Source organism: Piliocolobus tephrosceles, chromosome 12, assembly GCF_002776525.5.
Source record: "Piliocolobus tephrosceles isolate RC106 chromosome 12, ASM277652v3, whole genome shotgun sequence".
In the NCBI taxonomy this organism is placed as follows: Eukaryota; Metazoa; Chordata; class Mammalia; order Primates; family Cercopithecidae; genus Piliocolobus; species Piliocolobus tephrosceles.
The window spans coordinates 30,922,388-30,938,297 of NC_045445.1; the positions used below are offsets into that span (position 1 = coordinate 30,922,388).

Below are 15,910 nucleotides of genomic sequence, written 5' to 3' on the forward strand. Positions count from 1 at the left end.
CAGGGATGAAGCCCACTTGATCATGGTGGATAAGCTTTTTGATGTGCTGCTGAATCCGGTTTGCCAGTATTTTATTGAGGATTTTTGCATCGATGTTCATCAGGGATATTGGTCTAAAATTCTCTTTTTTTGTTGTGTCTCTGCCAGGCTTTGGTATCAGGATGATGTTGGCCTCATAAAATGAGTTAGGGAGGATTCCCTCTTTTTCTATTGATTGGAATAGTTTCAGAAGGAATGGTACCAGCTCCTCCTTGTACCTCTGGTAGAATTCAGCTGTGAATCCATCTGGTCCTGGGCTTTTTATGGTGGGTAGGCTATTAGTTGTTGCCTCAATTTCGGAGCCTGCTATTGGTCTATTCAGGGATTCAACTTCTTCCTGGTTTATTCTTGGGAGAGTTTAAGTGTCCAGGAAATCATCCATTTCTTCTAGATTTTCTAGTTGATTTGCGTAGAGGTGTTTATAGTATTCTCTGATGGTAGTTTGTATTTCTGTGGGGTCAGTGGTGATATCCCCTTTATCATTTTTTATTGCGTCTATTTGATTCCTCTCTGTTTTCTTCTTTATTAGTCTTGCTAGCGGTCTGTCAATTTTGTTGATCTTTTCAAAAAACCAACTCCTGGATTCATTGATTTTTTGGAGGGTTTTTTGTGTCTCTATCTCCTTCAGTTCTGCTCTGATCTTAGTTATTTCTTGCCTTCTGCTAGCTTTTGAATGTGTTTGCTCTTGCCTCTCTAGTTCTTTTAATTGTGATGTTAGAGTGTCAATTTTAGATCTTTCCTGCTTTCTCTTGTGGGCATTTAGTGCTATAAATTTCCCTCTACACACTGCTTTAAATGTGTCCCAGAGATTCTGGTATGTTGTATCTTTGTTCTCATTGGTTTCAAAGAACATCTTTATTTCTGCTTTCATTTCGTTATGTACCCAGTAGTCATTCAGGAGCAGGTTGTTCAGTTTCCATGTAGTTGAGCGGTTTTGATTGAGTTTCTTAGTCCTGAGTTCTAGTTTGATTGCACTGTGGTCTGAGAGACAGTTTGTTATAATTTCTATTCTTTTACATTTGCTGAGGAGTGCTTTACTTCCAATCATGTGGTCAATTTTGGAATAAGTGCGATGTGGTGCTGAGAAGAATGTATATTCTGTTGATTTGGGGTGGAGAGTTCTATAGATGTCTATTAGGTCCGCTTGGTGCAGAGATGAGTTCAATTCCTGGATATCCTTGTTAACTTTCTGTCTCGTTGATCTGTCTAATGTTGACAGTGGAGTGTTGAAGTCTCCCATTATTATTGTATGGGAGTCTAAGTCTCTTTGTAAGTCTCTAAGGACTTGCTTTATGAATCTGGGTGCTCCTGTATTGGGTGCATATATATTTAGGATAGTTAGCTCTTCCTGTTGAATTGATCCCTTTACCATTATGTAATGGCCTTCTTTGTCTCTTTTAATCTTTGATGGTTTAAAGTCTGTTTTATCAGAGACTAGGATTGCAACCCCTGCTTTTTTTTGTTCTCCATTTGCTTGGTAGATCTTCCTCCATCCCTTTATTTTGAGCCTATGTATGTCTCTGCATGTGAGATGGGTCTCCTGAATACAGCAGACTGATGGGTCTTGACTCTTTATCCAGTTTGCCAGTCTGTGTGTTTTAATTGGAGCATTTAGTCCATTTACATTTAAGGTTAATATTGTTATGTGTGAACTTGATCCTGCCATTATGATATTAACTGGTTATTTTGCTCATTAGTTGATGCAGTTTCTTCCTAGCCTCGATGGTCTTTACATTTTGGCATGTTTTTGCAATGGCTGGTACCGGTTGTTCCTTTCCATGTTTAGGGCTTCCTTCAGGGTCTCTTGTAAGGCAGGCCTGGTGGTGACAAAATCTCTAAGCATTTGCTTATGTGAAAAGGATTTTATTTCTCCTTCACTGATGAAACTTAGTTTGGCAGGATATGAAATTCTGGGTTTAAAATTCTTTTCTTTAAGAACGTTGAATATTGGTCCCCACTCTCTTCTGGCTTGGAGAGTTTCTCCTGAGAGATCTGCTGTCAGTCTGATGGGCTTCCCTTTGTGGGTAACCCGACCTTTCTCTCTGGCTGCCCTTAAGATTTTTTCCTTCATTTCAACTTTGGTGAATCTGGCAATTATGTGTCTTGGAGTTGCTCTTCTGGAGGAGTATCTTTGTGGCGTTCTCTGTATTTCCTGAATTTGAATGTTGGCCTGCCCTACTAGGTTGGGGAAGTTCTCCTGGATGATATCCTGAAGAGTGTTTTCCAACTTGTTTCCATTCTCCCCCTCACTTTCAGGCACCCCAATCAGACGTAGATTTGGTCTTTTTACATAATCCCATACTTCTTGCAGGCTTTGTTCATTTCTTTTTCTTCTTTTTTCTTTTGGTTTCTCTTCTCGTTTCATTTCATTCATTTGATCCTCCATCGCTGATACTCTTTCTTCCAGTTGATCAAGTCGGTTACTGAAGCTTGTGCATTTGTCACATATTTCTCGTGTCATGGTTTTCATCTCTGTCATTTCGTTTATGACCTTCTCTGCATTAATTAGTCTAGCTGTCAATTCTTCCCCTCTTTTTTCAAGATTTTTAGTTTCTTTGCGCTGGGTACGTAATTCCTCCTTTAGCTCTGAGAAGTTTGATGGACTGAAGCCTTCTTCTCTCATTTCGTCAAAGTCATTCTCTGACCAGCTTTGATCCGTTGCTGGCGATGGGCTGTGCTCCTTTGCAGGGGGGATGTGCTCTTATTTTTTGAATTTCCAGGTTTTCTGCCCTGCTTCTTCCCCATCTTTGTGGTTTTATCTGCCTCTGGTCTTTGATGATGGTGACGTACTGATGGGGTTTTGGTATAGGTGTTCTTCCTGTTTGATAGTTTTCCTTCTAATAGTCAGGACCTTCAGCTGTAGGTCTGTTGGAGATTGCTTGAGGTCCACTCCAGACCCTGTTTGCCTCAGTTGAAAATGCAGAAATCACCGGTCTTCTGTGTTGCTCGCGCTGGGAGTTGGAGACTGGAGCTGTTCCTATTCGGCCATCTTGCTCCGCCCCCCTGTTTTAATATTTCAAAATCGATAGTGCAATTATCCAAATTAACAAGCTAAATAGAATAACTATCACGATGACATCAGTTGATGCAGAGGAAGCATTTTTCAACATTCAACCCTCATTTGTAATAAAAATGCTCAACAAATAATAAAAGGGATTTGAGGAGCAATTCCTCAACTTGCTGAAGAGCACCTACAAAAAACCTATAGCTAACTTAATACTTAGCAGCAAAAGACTGAATACTTTGCAGCCAAGATTGGGAATAAAGCAAGAATGTCTGCTCTCACTGCTCTTATTCAACATAAGGCTGGAAGGTCTCGGTAGTGCAATAAGGCAAGAAATGGAAATAAAACATACTGATCAAAAAGGAAGAAATTAAATTTCTCTGTATGCAGATATCATGATTGCCCATAAACAGCTTTTAAAATTAGTCTTACCAGCATACGCCTTTTTATTGCCTGGATATTTCCTTGTAATCTAAATGCTATGAAGAACAAATACATTTATGTAATGAAAAAGACATTTAAAAATAAATGTCTCTTTTGGTGACAAATTTTTTTCACTTTTTCTGTATCTCTTCATTTTAATTAAAAATTGTTACACTCATGCACTATTACACTTGTGTTATATTCCTTGCTGTCATAAAATCTGGGAGAGGACGTTTAGCTTTTTCTAAAACCAAATTTATCAAATCACTCTGATTTGTGGGAGGATTCATCTTAATTAGGAATATTAGATGAACTTGGAACCATATATTCTTTTACATTTATTTAAAAATATTAAAATGCTTCACAGAAGTTTTGAATAGTGCTTTTTTATGATTACTAATTGCTAGCTTGATATCTCATTTTCATTTCTTTCTTTGGAACCTAGTCTCCAACCATTTGACAACTTCAGCTTTTCAGTTTCTGAATTGGCAGTTTCTGTGTGTGAAAAAGTTTTTCTTAAAGGGCCAGCACATTTAAAGCATCAGAAGTCCAATTTCTTTGTATGGGAATTCTTGAGTTCTTTTCTTTCAGGTTTATGTAAGTACTTGTTAGTCTCAAGAAGCTAAACAGAACAAAATCTCTTAAATTTAAGACCTCATAATCAAATTTATTAATTCCCTCTGGATGTAGGCAGAAGTGTTCTAAAGTATTTTCTTAGAAAATACAGTAGAAGAATCATATAAACTACTGTATTAGAAAATACAGTAGAAGAATCATATAAACTCTTTGACAAGCTAGAGATTGCCCAAGCAGGAGTTTATAGGTGAAGTTTTAAAAAATGTTTTTTCTCTATTTTCTATATTTAGTTATATGCTATTGTATTCCCATTTTATGTGCAGTTCAAAGTTTTAAATACATATAAAATAATTCATATTATTGTTATGCAAGCCAAGTAAATGCTATAGAAGTCAAAATTCTCTGCTCTCTAAACAATGCAGAATCTATTTCAAGTCTATGTTTTTCCAACCTTGACGGTAGATCTCTTTGGGTTGGATATCTCTAGTGTTCACAAATGATAGATTCCTATGATAAGTTAATCTCCAAAAATGTTTTCCTCAAAAGCCAGATGCAGACAAAGGGTTACAATTACAAACAGATTATGCTTCATGGCTAATTTCTTTTCCTCTATAAGGAGGGAGTAAAGGCTTTTCTCATTTAAATACACACAGAGACTTGTCTTTAGCCAGGTGACAAAAGCAGAGGCAGAGACAAATGTATATGTAAAATTCACTATAGGGAAAAATAAAAATTCCCATCCTAATGATTTTTAAAAATCAGAATATTCACCATTCTTCAGACACACGACATACTGCTGTGGGCCATTGGTTTCTCTTCCATTTACTCACGAGATTTATGATTCCCAACCCACAGAATTTACTTAAACAAAAGAAACACTGACAGAAATCCCTGCAAATCTTTTACTCTACTTCACCTTTCTGAAACTTCTATAGGCTTTCAGATACAGTCTTATCACAGCCAGGACACCAACAGACTTCTAGGCTCTAACTGAAAGACAGGTGTTCAATCATATCTACTAACTGTTTACCCTGGAAATCTGGTTACCATCATGACTCTGGTGCCCACATCAGATTTTCAAACTCAAATTAAAAAAATATGTTTCACAAGTTTTCAAATGTTAGACAGTCATGACTTGCGATCTATATTTTTCTCTCCGGATGGGAAGGGGCAGAACTCAAGCAGCAAAACACTGCAGGAGTCTATTTTTTCTTTGTTCCAAAGCCAAAGGATTCCTGTGGAGTCTTGGCTGTCACTTGAAACCTACCATGCTACCCTTGTCCAACATGGTAGGTTGGATCATTATACTATTCCTTGAGTGAGGTGAGTGCGCATAGTCCAGAAAGAAGTTTATGCTTCCAACTTTATTAAGCATTTCTGTATTAGGCATTTAATTGTTTAGAATTTTGTTGGTATACTTTTTTATTTTATTTATTTATTTTACTTTAAGTTCTGGGATGCATGTGCAGAACCTGCAGGTTTGTTACATAGGCATAAATGTGCCATGGTGGTTTTCTGCACCTATCAACTCATCATCTAGGTTTTAAGGCCCGCATGCATTAGGTATTTGTCCTAATGCTCTCCCTCCCCTTGCTCCCCAACCCCCAACAGGCCCCAGTGTGTGATGTTCCCATCCCTGTGTCCATGTGTTCTCATTGTTCACCTCCCACTTATGAGTGAGAACATGCAGTGTTTGGCTTTCTGTTCCTCTGTTAGTTTGCTGAGAATGATGGCTTCCAGTTTCATCCTTGTACCTGCAAAAGACATGAATTCATCCTTTTTAATGGCTGCCTAGTATTCCATGGTGTATATGTAACACATTTTCTTTATCCAGTCTATCATTGATGGGCATTTGGGTTGGTTCCACATCTTTTCTATAGTGAACAGTGCTTCTATAAACATACATGTGCATGTGTCTTTATAGTAGAATGATTTATAATCCTTTGGTATATACCTAGTAATGGTATTGCTGGGTCAAATGGTATTTCTGGTTCTAGATCCACGAGGAATTGCCATACTGTCTTCCACAATGGTTGAACTAATTTTCAACAGTGTAAAACTGTTCCTATTTCTCCACATCCTCTCCAGCATCTGTTGTTTCCTGACTTTTTAATGATCGCCATTCTAACTAGCGTGAGATGGTATCTCATTGTGGTTTTGATTTTCATTTCTCTAATGATCAGTGATGATGAGCATTTTTTTCATGTTTGTTGACTGCATAAATGTCTTCTTTTGAGAAGTGTCAGTTCATATCCTTTGCCAACTTTTTGATGGGGTTGTTTTATTCTTGTAACTTTGTTTAAGTCCACTGTAGATTCTGGATATTAACTCTTTGTCAGATGGATAGATTGCAAAATTTTTCTCCCATTCTGTAGGTTGCCTGTTCACTCTGATGATGCTTTTGCTGTGCAGAAGCTCTTTTGTTTAATTAGATGTGATTTGTCAATTTTGGCTTTTGTTCCAATTGCTTTTGGTGTTTTAGTCATGAAGTCTTTGCCCATGCCTATGTCCTGAATGGTATTGCCTAGCTTTTCTTCTAGGATTTTTATGGTTTTAGGTGTTATATTTCAGTCTTTAATCCATCTTCAGTTAATTTTTGTGTAAGGTGTAAGGAAGGGGCCCAGTTTCTGTTTTCTGCATATGGCTAACCAGTTTTCCCACCACCATTTATTAAATAGGGAATCCTTTTCCCATTGCTTGTTTTTGTCAGGTTTGTAGAAGATCAGATGGTTGTAGATGTGTGGTGTTATTTTTGAGGCCTCTGTTCTGTTCCATTGGTCTGTATATCTGTTTTGGTACCAGTACTATGCTGTTTTGGTTACTGTAGCCTTGTAGTGTAGTTTGAAGTCAGATAGCATGATGCCTCAAGCTTTGTTCTTTTTGCTTAGATTGTCTTGGGTATATGGGCTCTTTTTCCATTCCTATGAAATTTAAAGTAGTTTTCTCTAACTCTGTGAAGAAAGTCATTGCTAGCTTGATGGGGATAGCATTGAATCTAAAAATTACTTTGGACAGTATGGCCATTTTCACGATATTGATTCTTCCTATCCATGAGCATGGAATGTTTTTCCATTTGCTTGTGTCCTCTCTTATTTCCTTGAGCAGTAGTTTGTAGTTCTCCTTGAAAAGGTCCTTTACATCCCTTGTAAGTTGTATTGCTAGGTATTTTTTTCTCTCTGTAGCAACTGTGAATGGGAGTTTGCTCGTGATTTGGCTCTCTATTATTGGTGTATGGGAATGCTTGTGATTTTTGCACATTGATTTTGTATCTTGAGACTTTGCTGAGGTTGCTTATCAGCTTAAGGAGATTTTGGGCTGAGACAATGGGGTTTTCTAAATATACAATCATGTCATCTGCAAACAGAGACAATTTGACTTCCTCTCTTCCTATTTCAATACCCTTTATTCTTTCTCTTGACTGATTGCCCTGGCCAGAACTTCCAATATGATGTTGAATAGGATTGGTGAGAGAGGGCATCCTTCTGTTGTGCCAGTTTTCAAAGGGAATGCTTCCAGTTTTTTCCCATTCAGTATAATATTGGCTGTGGTTTGTCATAAATAGCTATTATTATTTTGAGATACATTCCATCAATACCTAGTTTATTGAGAGTTTTTAGCATGAAAGGATGTTGAATTTTATTGAAGGCCTTTTCTGCACCTATTGAGATAATCATGTGGTTTTTGTCATTGGTTCTGTTTATGTGATGGATTACATTTATTGATTTGCATATGTTGAAACAAGCCTTGCATCCCTGAGATGAAGCTGACTTGATCATGGTGGATAAGCTTTTTGATGTGCTTCTGGATTCGGTTTGCCAGCATTTTATTGAGGATTTTCACGTTAATGTTCTTCAGGGATATCCTTGAGTACCTAATTTTTAAAAGTTTCTTTGAGTTAGCATCTAAATAAGGTCTGCATTATAATTAATTGATAGTGTTTAAGTATTTTAATTTATAGGTTATCTTTCTTTTTTGAAATTATTTATTTGTTGCAGAAACTAGGTCATTTGTCCTGAAGAGCTTCCCATAGCTTGGATTTTCCCACGTATGATGAATTTAACATGTTCTTTTGTCATTGTTGCCATTGTCACTGTTCCTCCTCCTCTTCTTCCTTCTTCTTCCCTCCTCTCCTTCTGTCCCACTTTCTCTCTGTTTAACAAGAATACTTTATTGGAGGCATTTTGTTCTTCTATCAGAATGTGTGTTATGTCTTGTAGTCTCTTTTCTCTGTGATGTTAGCAGGTGTTGATAGTCAATGCCTACATTTATTAATTCTCTGTATGTTGCAAAATGGATGATATACTTTTCTTCTAGGGTGTTTATAGTTTTGGGTTTTACGTTGAAGTCTTTAATCCATCTTGAGTTAATTTTTGTATAAGGTATAAATAAGGGGTCCAGTTTCAGTTTTCTGCATATTGCTAGCCAGTTCTCCCAGCACCATTTGTTAAATAGGGAATCCTTTCCTCACTGCCTGTTCTTGTCAGGTTTGTCAAAGATCAGATGGTTGTAGGTGTGTGGTCTTAGTTTTTGAGTTCTCTATTCTGTTCCATTGGTCTATGTGTCTGTTTTTGTACCACTACCATGGTGTTTTGGTTCCCGTAGCCTTGTAGTATTGTTTGAAGTCAGGTAGTGTGATGCTTCCAGGTTTATTCTTTTTGCTTAGGACTGTCTTGGCTTTACTGGATCTTCTTGGTTCCATATGAAATTTTAAGTAGTTTTTTCTTTTTTCTAATTCTGCAAAGAGTCACTGGTAGCTTCATGGGAATTGCATTGAACCTAAAAATTACTTTGGGCAGTATGGCCATTTTCGTGATATTGATTGATTCTTCCTATCCATGAGCATGAAATGTTTTTCCATTTGTTTGTGTCCTCTCTGAATTCCTTGAGCAGTGGTTTGTAATTCTCCTTGTAGAGATCTTTCACCTCCCTAGTTAGCTGTATTCCTAGGTATTTTATTCTTTTTGTGGCAATTGTGAATGGGAGTTCATTCCTGATTTGGGTCTCTGCCTGCCTGTTGTTGGTGTATGGGACTACTAGTGTTTTTTGCACATTGATTTTGTATCCCGAGACTTTGCTGTAGTTGTTTATCAGTTTAAGAAGCTTTTGGGCTGAGATGATGGGGTCTTCCAGCTATAGGATCATGTCATCTGCAAACAAAGATAGTTTGATTTCCTCTCTTCCTATTTGAATACCTTTTATTTCTTTCTCTTGCCTCATTGCCCTGGCCAGAACTTTCAATACTATGTTGAATAGGAGTGGAGGGAGAGTGCATCCTTGTCTTGTGCCAGTTCTCAAGAGGAATGCTTCCAGTTTTGGCCCATTCAGTATGATATTGGCTGTGGGTTTGTCATAGATGGGTCTTATCATTTTGATGTCTGTTCCTCCAGTAGCTAATTTATTGAGAGTTTTTAACATGAAGGAATATTGATTTCTATTGAAGGCCTTTCCACATCTATTGAGATAATCAGGGTTTTTTTGTCTTTAGTTCTGTTTATGTGATGAATCACACTTATTGATTTGCATATGTTGGACCAACCTTGCTTCTAGGGGATGAAGCCTACTTGATTATGGTGAATAAGCTTTTTGATGTGCTACTGTATTCAGTTTGCCAGTATTTAGTTGAGGATTTTTGCATTGATGTTAATCAAGGATATTGGCCTGAAATTTTCTTTTTCTATTGTATCTCTGACAGGTTTTGATATCAGGATGATGCTGGCCTCATAAAATGAGTTATGGAGGAGTCCCTCCTTTTCAATCATTTGGAATATTTTCAATAGCAATAGTACCAGCTCTTCTTTGCACTTCTGTTATAATTCAGCTGTGAATCTATTTGGTCCTGGGCTTTTTTTTTTTTTTTTTTTCTTTTTGGTTGGTAGGCTATTTATTACTGCCTCGATTTCAGAACTCATTATTGGTCTATTCAAGGATTCAGTTTCTTCCTGGTTCAGTCTTGGGAGCATGTATCTCTGCAGAAATTTATCCATTTCTTCTAGATTTTCTAGTTTATGTTCATAGAGGTGTTTATAGTTTTCTCTGATGATTGTTTATATTTCTGTGGGGTCAGGGTGATAACCCCCTTATCATTTCTAATTGTGTTTATTTGATTCTTCTCTTTATTCTTTATTAGTCTAGCTAGTGGTCTATCTATTTTATTAAGTTTTCTTTTCTTTTCTTTTTTTAACAATTTATTTATTTAGGGCGAGGCAGTGAAGCGGGTAGGGAGGACAGGGGCAACCTCTCTTCCTCACAGGCACTAGGCCTTGTTTCTCTCCCAGATAAGCTAAGGTTGGCAGGGACCGAGGGGAGTGAGGCAGGGAGGATGCATGGAGTCTGTGGGAACCAGAGAGAAGCTGGAGTCAGAGGCACGAGCTGGGGCTGTGTGGGGGTGAAAGATGAGGCAAGGTCAAAAGTGAACTGCAGCTTGGAGGGAGGGGTCCAATGTAAACCAGGTCTTACAGGTGTAGAGGTAAAATGGGGTTCGTAGGGGGTGAAAGAGAAGTTGGGATCAGAGGTAGGAGCTGGGGCTCAGTTGGGGAGTTAAAGGTGAGGCAAGGTCAGAGGTGAAGGGCAGCTCAGAGGGAGGGGTCAAACATAAACCAGGACTTATAGGTCTAGAGGTAAAATGGGATTCATGGGAGGCAGGGGTCAAAGGTGAAGCAGAGGTCGGGGTGAAGGAGGGCCCATAAAGTTAAAGGAGCAGTTTCCAGAGTCAGAAGGGGTGAATCGGGGCTCCTCCTGGGAATGTCAAGGTTGGAAGAGCTCAAGGGAGTCAAAGATAAATTAGGGCTCAAGGGTCAAAGGGGAGTCAGGGTCGGAGATGAAGTAGCCAGAGGTAAAGCCAGCTCCAAAGGTATTGTTAGGGGGCAGGGCAAAGTCTTAGGGTCGGGGTGAGTCAGGCTTGGAGGGAAAGCAGGGCTCTAGGGGTCAGAGATGGAGGGTCCTAGGGGATCAAAGGTCAGAAGCCTCGAGGGGACAGATGGGAAGCGATGGGAGCAACCTAGGCCATCTCCTCCTCGGCCCTCTCCTTGAACTTGCCCTCCTCGGCTGTGGTGTCCTGGTACTGCTGGTACTCAGATACCAGGTCATTCATGTTGCTCTCACCCTCGGTGAACTCCATCTCATTCATGCCCTCGCCCGTGTACCAGTGCAGGAACGCCTTGCGCCAGAACATGGCTTTGAACTGCTCAGAGATGTGCTTGAACAGCTCCTGGAAGGCCATGCTACTGCCAATGAAGGTCGCGGCCATCTTCAGGCCATGGGGCGGGATGTTGCACATGGCTGTCTTCAAGTTGTTGGGGATCCACTCCACGAAGTTGCTGCTGTTCTTGCTCTGCACGCTCAGCATCTGCTTGTCCACCTTCATGGACACGCGGCCCCGGAACACGGCAGCCACAGTCAGGTAGTAGTTGTGGTGCGGGTTGCACGTGGCCATCATGTTCTTGGTGTCCAACATCTGCTGGGTGAGCTCAGGCACCATCAGGGCCCAGTACTGCTGGCTGCCCCGGCTGGTCAGGGGCATGAAGCCGGGCATGAAAAAGTGCAGGTGAGGAAAGGGGACCATGTTGATGGCCAGCTTGTGCAGGCTGGTGTTCAGCTGGCCTGGGAAGCACAGGCAGGTGGTGACTCCGCTCATGGTGGCCGACACTAGGTGGTTGAGGTCCTTGTAGGTGGGGGTGGTCAGCTTGAGGGTGCAGAAGCAGATGTCATAGAGTGCCTCATTGTCGATGCAGTAGATCTCATCGATATTCTCCACCAGCTGGTGCACGGACAGCGTGGCATTGTAGGGCTCCACCACCGTGTCTGACACTTTGGATGAGAGCACCACGCTGAAGGTGTTCATAATGTGGTCTGGGAACTCCTTGTGGATCTTACTGATGAGCAGCGTGCCCATCCCAGACCCCATGCCACCCCCCAAGCGAGTGGGTTAATTTTTTCAAAAAAAAAAAAAGCTCCTTGATGTGTTGACTTTTTGAAGGGTTTTTCATGTCTCTGTCTTCTGTAGTTCTGCTCTGATCTTGGTTATTTTTTGTCTCTGCTACGTTTGGGGTTTGTTGCTCTTGGTTCTCTAGCTCTTTTAGTTGAGATGTTAAGTTCTTAACTTGAAATCTGTCTAGATTTTTGATGTGAGCATTTAGTGCTGTAAATTTCCCTCTTAATATTGAATTAGTTGTTTCCCAGAGATTCTGGTACATTGTCTTTTTGTTCTCATTAGTTTCAAATAACTTCTTGATTTCTGTCTTAATTTCATTACTTACCAAAGAGTCATTCAAGAGCAAGTAATTCAATTTCCATGTAGTTGTGTGATTTTTAGTGAATTTCTTAATCTTGACTTCTAATTTGATTGTGGTGTGGTCTGAAAGACTGTTTCTTATGATTTCAGTTTTTTTTTTTTTTTTTTACATTTGCTGAGTAATGTTTTACTTTCAATTATATGATCAGTTTCAGAGTAAGTTCCATGTGGTGATGAGAAGAATGTATATTTTGTCATTTTGGGTGGAGAGTTCTGTAGATATCTATCAGACCTACTTGATCCAGAGCTGAGATCAGGTCCTGAATATCTTTATGTTAATTTTCTGTCTTGATGATGTGTCTAATATTGACAGTGGGGTGTGAAGTCTCCCACTATGACTGTGTGGGAGTCTAAGTCTCTTTGTAGGTCTCTAAGAACTTGCTTTATGAGTCTGAGTGCTCCTGGATTGGGTGAATTTATGTTTATGACAGTTACCTCTTCTTGTTGAATTGAACCCTTTACCATTATGTAATACCCTTCTTTGTCTTTTTTTTTTTTTTTTTTTTGAGATGGAGTTTCACTCTTGTTGCCCAGGCTGGAGTACAATGGCATGATCTCAGCTTACTGCAACCTCCGCCTCCCGGGTTCAAGTGATTATCCTGCCTCAGCCTCCCAAGTAATGGGGATTATAGGCATGTGCCACCACACCTGGCTAATTTTGTATTTTTAGTAGAGACGGGGTTTCTCCTTGTTGGTCAGGCTGGTCTTGAACTCCCGACCTCAGGTGATCCACCTGCCTTGGCCTCCCAAAGTGCTGGGATTACAGACGTGAGTCGCGTGCCTGGCCTTCTTTGTCTTTTTTGATCTTTGTTGATTTAAATTCTATTTTGTCAGAAACTAGGATTGCAACTCCTGCTTATTTCTGTTTTCCATTTGCTTGGGAAATTTTCCTCTATCCCTTTATTTTGAGCCCATGTGTGTCTTTACATGTGAGATGGGTCTCTTAAAGACAGCATACTGATGTGTCTTGGCTCTTTATCCAGCTTTCCATTTGCATAATTATTTTCAATTAGTTTCTTTGCAAGAATCTATTCAAGCTCTTTATCCACGTTTTAAGGACAGTTTTATTTAAAACTAGATAGTATAATTCAAAATCCTCTTATGAGTTGCAGATAAACAACAATTCATGGCAATCTTCTGAAAGATAGTGAAAAGGTGAGACTGCCACTGAAACCCACTCTGTTTTGTGGAATTCTCACTCTTCTCTCTGGAGACCTCATGACTGTGATATATGAACTGAGAGAGGGCAGCACTGTCAAAACATACATGGAAGAGAATTTAATAAAAGAGAGTTCCATGTACCTATCATCCTGAATTCACATATGTTAATAATTTATGATACTTGCTTTGAATCATTTTATTTATTAAATAAATAAAATATAGATAGAGGTCAAGTCTAATTTGTACTTCTTCCTAATCATTCTCTTCATTCTCAGAAGAACCATATCCTGAAGTTGGTGGACATTCTTCTCATTCATTTTCATGTATTTAATTTTACTACATATATATATACATAGACAAAAATCTGGTATCATTAATGAGTATCTTTTGACTTTATATAAAAGTTTAAAAACGTATATAAATCTATCATTCTTTACAGAGAATTTGACAACTTCCTCACCATTATGTTTGTCAGATTCACCCATGTTAATACTTGTAAGTCTTCTTTCAATAGTACATATTATTACCTTTTATGAATACATACATTTTACCTATTCATTCTCCTCTTCTTGAATATTTACATTGTTTTCATCTTTTCATTGTTTCAAACAAAGCTGCCACAAACATGTTTTCCTGAGCATATGAGTTTTTCTTTCTTTTTTTTTTTTTTTGTTTGAGACAGAATCTCACTCTGTCACCCAGGCTGGAGTGCAGTAGCGCATGATCTTGGCTCACTGCAACCTCTGCCTCCTGAGCACAAGTGATCCTACTGCCTCAGCCTCCTGAGTAGCTGGGATTACAAGTGGGTGACATCATGCCTGGCTAATTTTTGTATTTTTAGTAGAGATGGGGTATTGTCATGTTGGCCAGGCTGGTCTCGAACTCCTGACTTTAAGTGATCTGCCAGCCTTGGCCTCCCAAATTGTTGGGATTACAGGTGTGAGCCACTGTGCCCGGGTCTGAGTTTTTCTAGAGTAGTAGTTCTCCAACTGTTTAATTTTACTCTTAAAAATTATTGAGGACCCCAAAGAACCTTTGTTTATCTGAGTAAAATATATTATTATTTACTGTATTAGAAATTAAAATGGAAATTAAAAATATTTAATTATGTATTCATTTAAAAGTGATAATACATCAATTACATGTTAGTACAAATTATTTTATGAAAATAACTATGTTTTTCAAAACAAAAACATTTAGTGAGAAAAGTAACATGGGCTTTTATTTTTTGCAAATCTCTTTGATTTCTGTCTTAATAGAAAAGAGCTGGATTCTCTTATCTGTTTCTGCATTCACTCTTCTGTGATATATTGTTCTGGGTGAAATATAGAAAGTCCTATCTCACACATATATGTAGTTGGAAAAGACAGGAGTTTTAAAGTAGTCTATGCAGATAACTGTGGATGGTTTTTGATATTTTACTAAAATTGGACATTCGGAAGTTTCTTCGAGATTAGTTCCAAAATGCAAACTGAACTGTATCAATGAACTGCTTGTGTTTTTATACATGAAAAATCCATTTGCCTATCCTCACCTGGAATGGAATTTTTACCTATGCATGATTTTGTAGCATCATGCATTGATTATTTTAAAAACATTGCTTCACTGATTTATGCAGACCTTTCCAAATATTGACATATTTCATGATACAATATTAAAAATATCACATTTGTTACTATCACTATTGATCTTATCAGGAAAGTATTTATGTTTCAGAAAGCTGTGCAGCTTATGGTTGCAGACACAAGTTTTCTTTTTTTTTTTTTTGAGTGCAGACACAAGTTTTCTTTCCTTTTTTTATAAGTTTCAAATATTTATTAATGAGAGTAACCTCCTACATAACACATCAACATGATTTCATGCATTTGGAGGATAAAAATTTCCTAGTTAAGTGGAAAATTGGAGATGGCTTCTGGAGGACCTTCATTCTAAAGCAGTTTTACAAGACCTTCTTTCTCTGGTTTGCTGTAATCCACATTAACTGAGTAGAACTTGTATTGATCATTGGGACCCAGTTTGTTCCAGGGCTCTGGGTTATTCTTTCCATTCCAAGTAACATCTGGATTGAACAATGCTGGATGCAAGACATACAGTGCTGCTCTAGTACCTCCATCTCCAATAAACTCAAAGCGGAGAATCATGCTCAGATACTTCTTGGCTTGATTGAGGATCTGGTAGAGCATGTTTGCAGCAGTGGCCTCTGATTCAAAAGGAGAGAACAAGCCTAGTTATCAGACTCTGGACTAAGTAGTGTCTACTACAAGTTTTCTAAAACTCTAATTTTTACACAAAAACTTGAATTTGTAATTGACAAATAATGCTGTCAGTTGTTTTCCTTGAAGTGACAGCCTCACTTTGTTAATTTTAGAGAAACATCTGCCCCAAACCCAAGTCTGAATAACCAAAGTTTGTCTGTC

At 38.7% G+C, this 15,910-nt stretch overlaps 1 protein-coding gene and 1 pseudogene across 1 annotated transcript; both read right to left on the minus strand.

Moving 5' to 3' along the window:
• Positions 1 to 10,220: 10,220 nt before the first annotated feature.
• LOC111536045 (tubulin beta-4A chain-like) lies at positions 10,221 to 11,967 on the minus strand. Its single transcript, XM_023202308.1, has one exon. The coding sequence runs from the start codon at positions 11,943 to 11,945 to the stop codon at positions 11,040 to 11,042; it is 906 nt and encodes a 301-aa protein (XP_023058076.1). The 5' UTR covers positions 11,946 to 11,967; the 3' UTR covers positions 10,221 to 11,039.
• A 3,454-nt stretch (positions 11,968 to 15,421) lies between these two features.
• On the minus strand, positions 15,422 to 15,676 carry LOC111536043 (annotated as a pseudogene).
• Between the last annotated feature and the right edge of the window lie 234 nt (positions 15,677 to 15,910).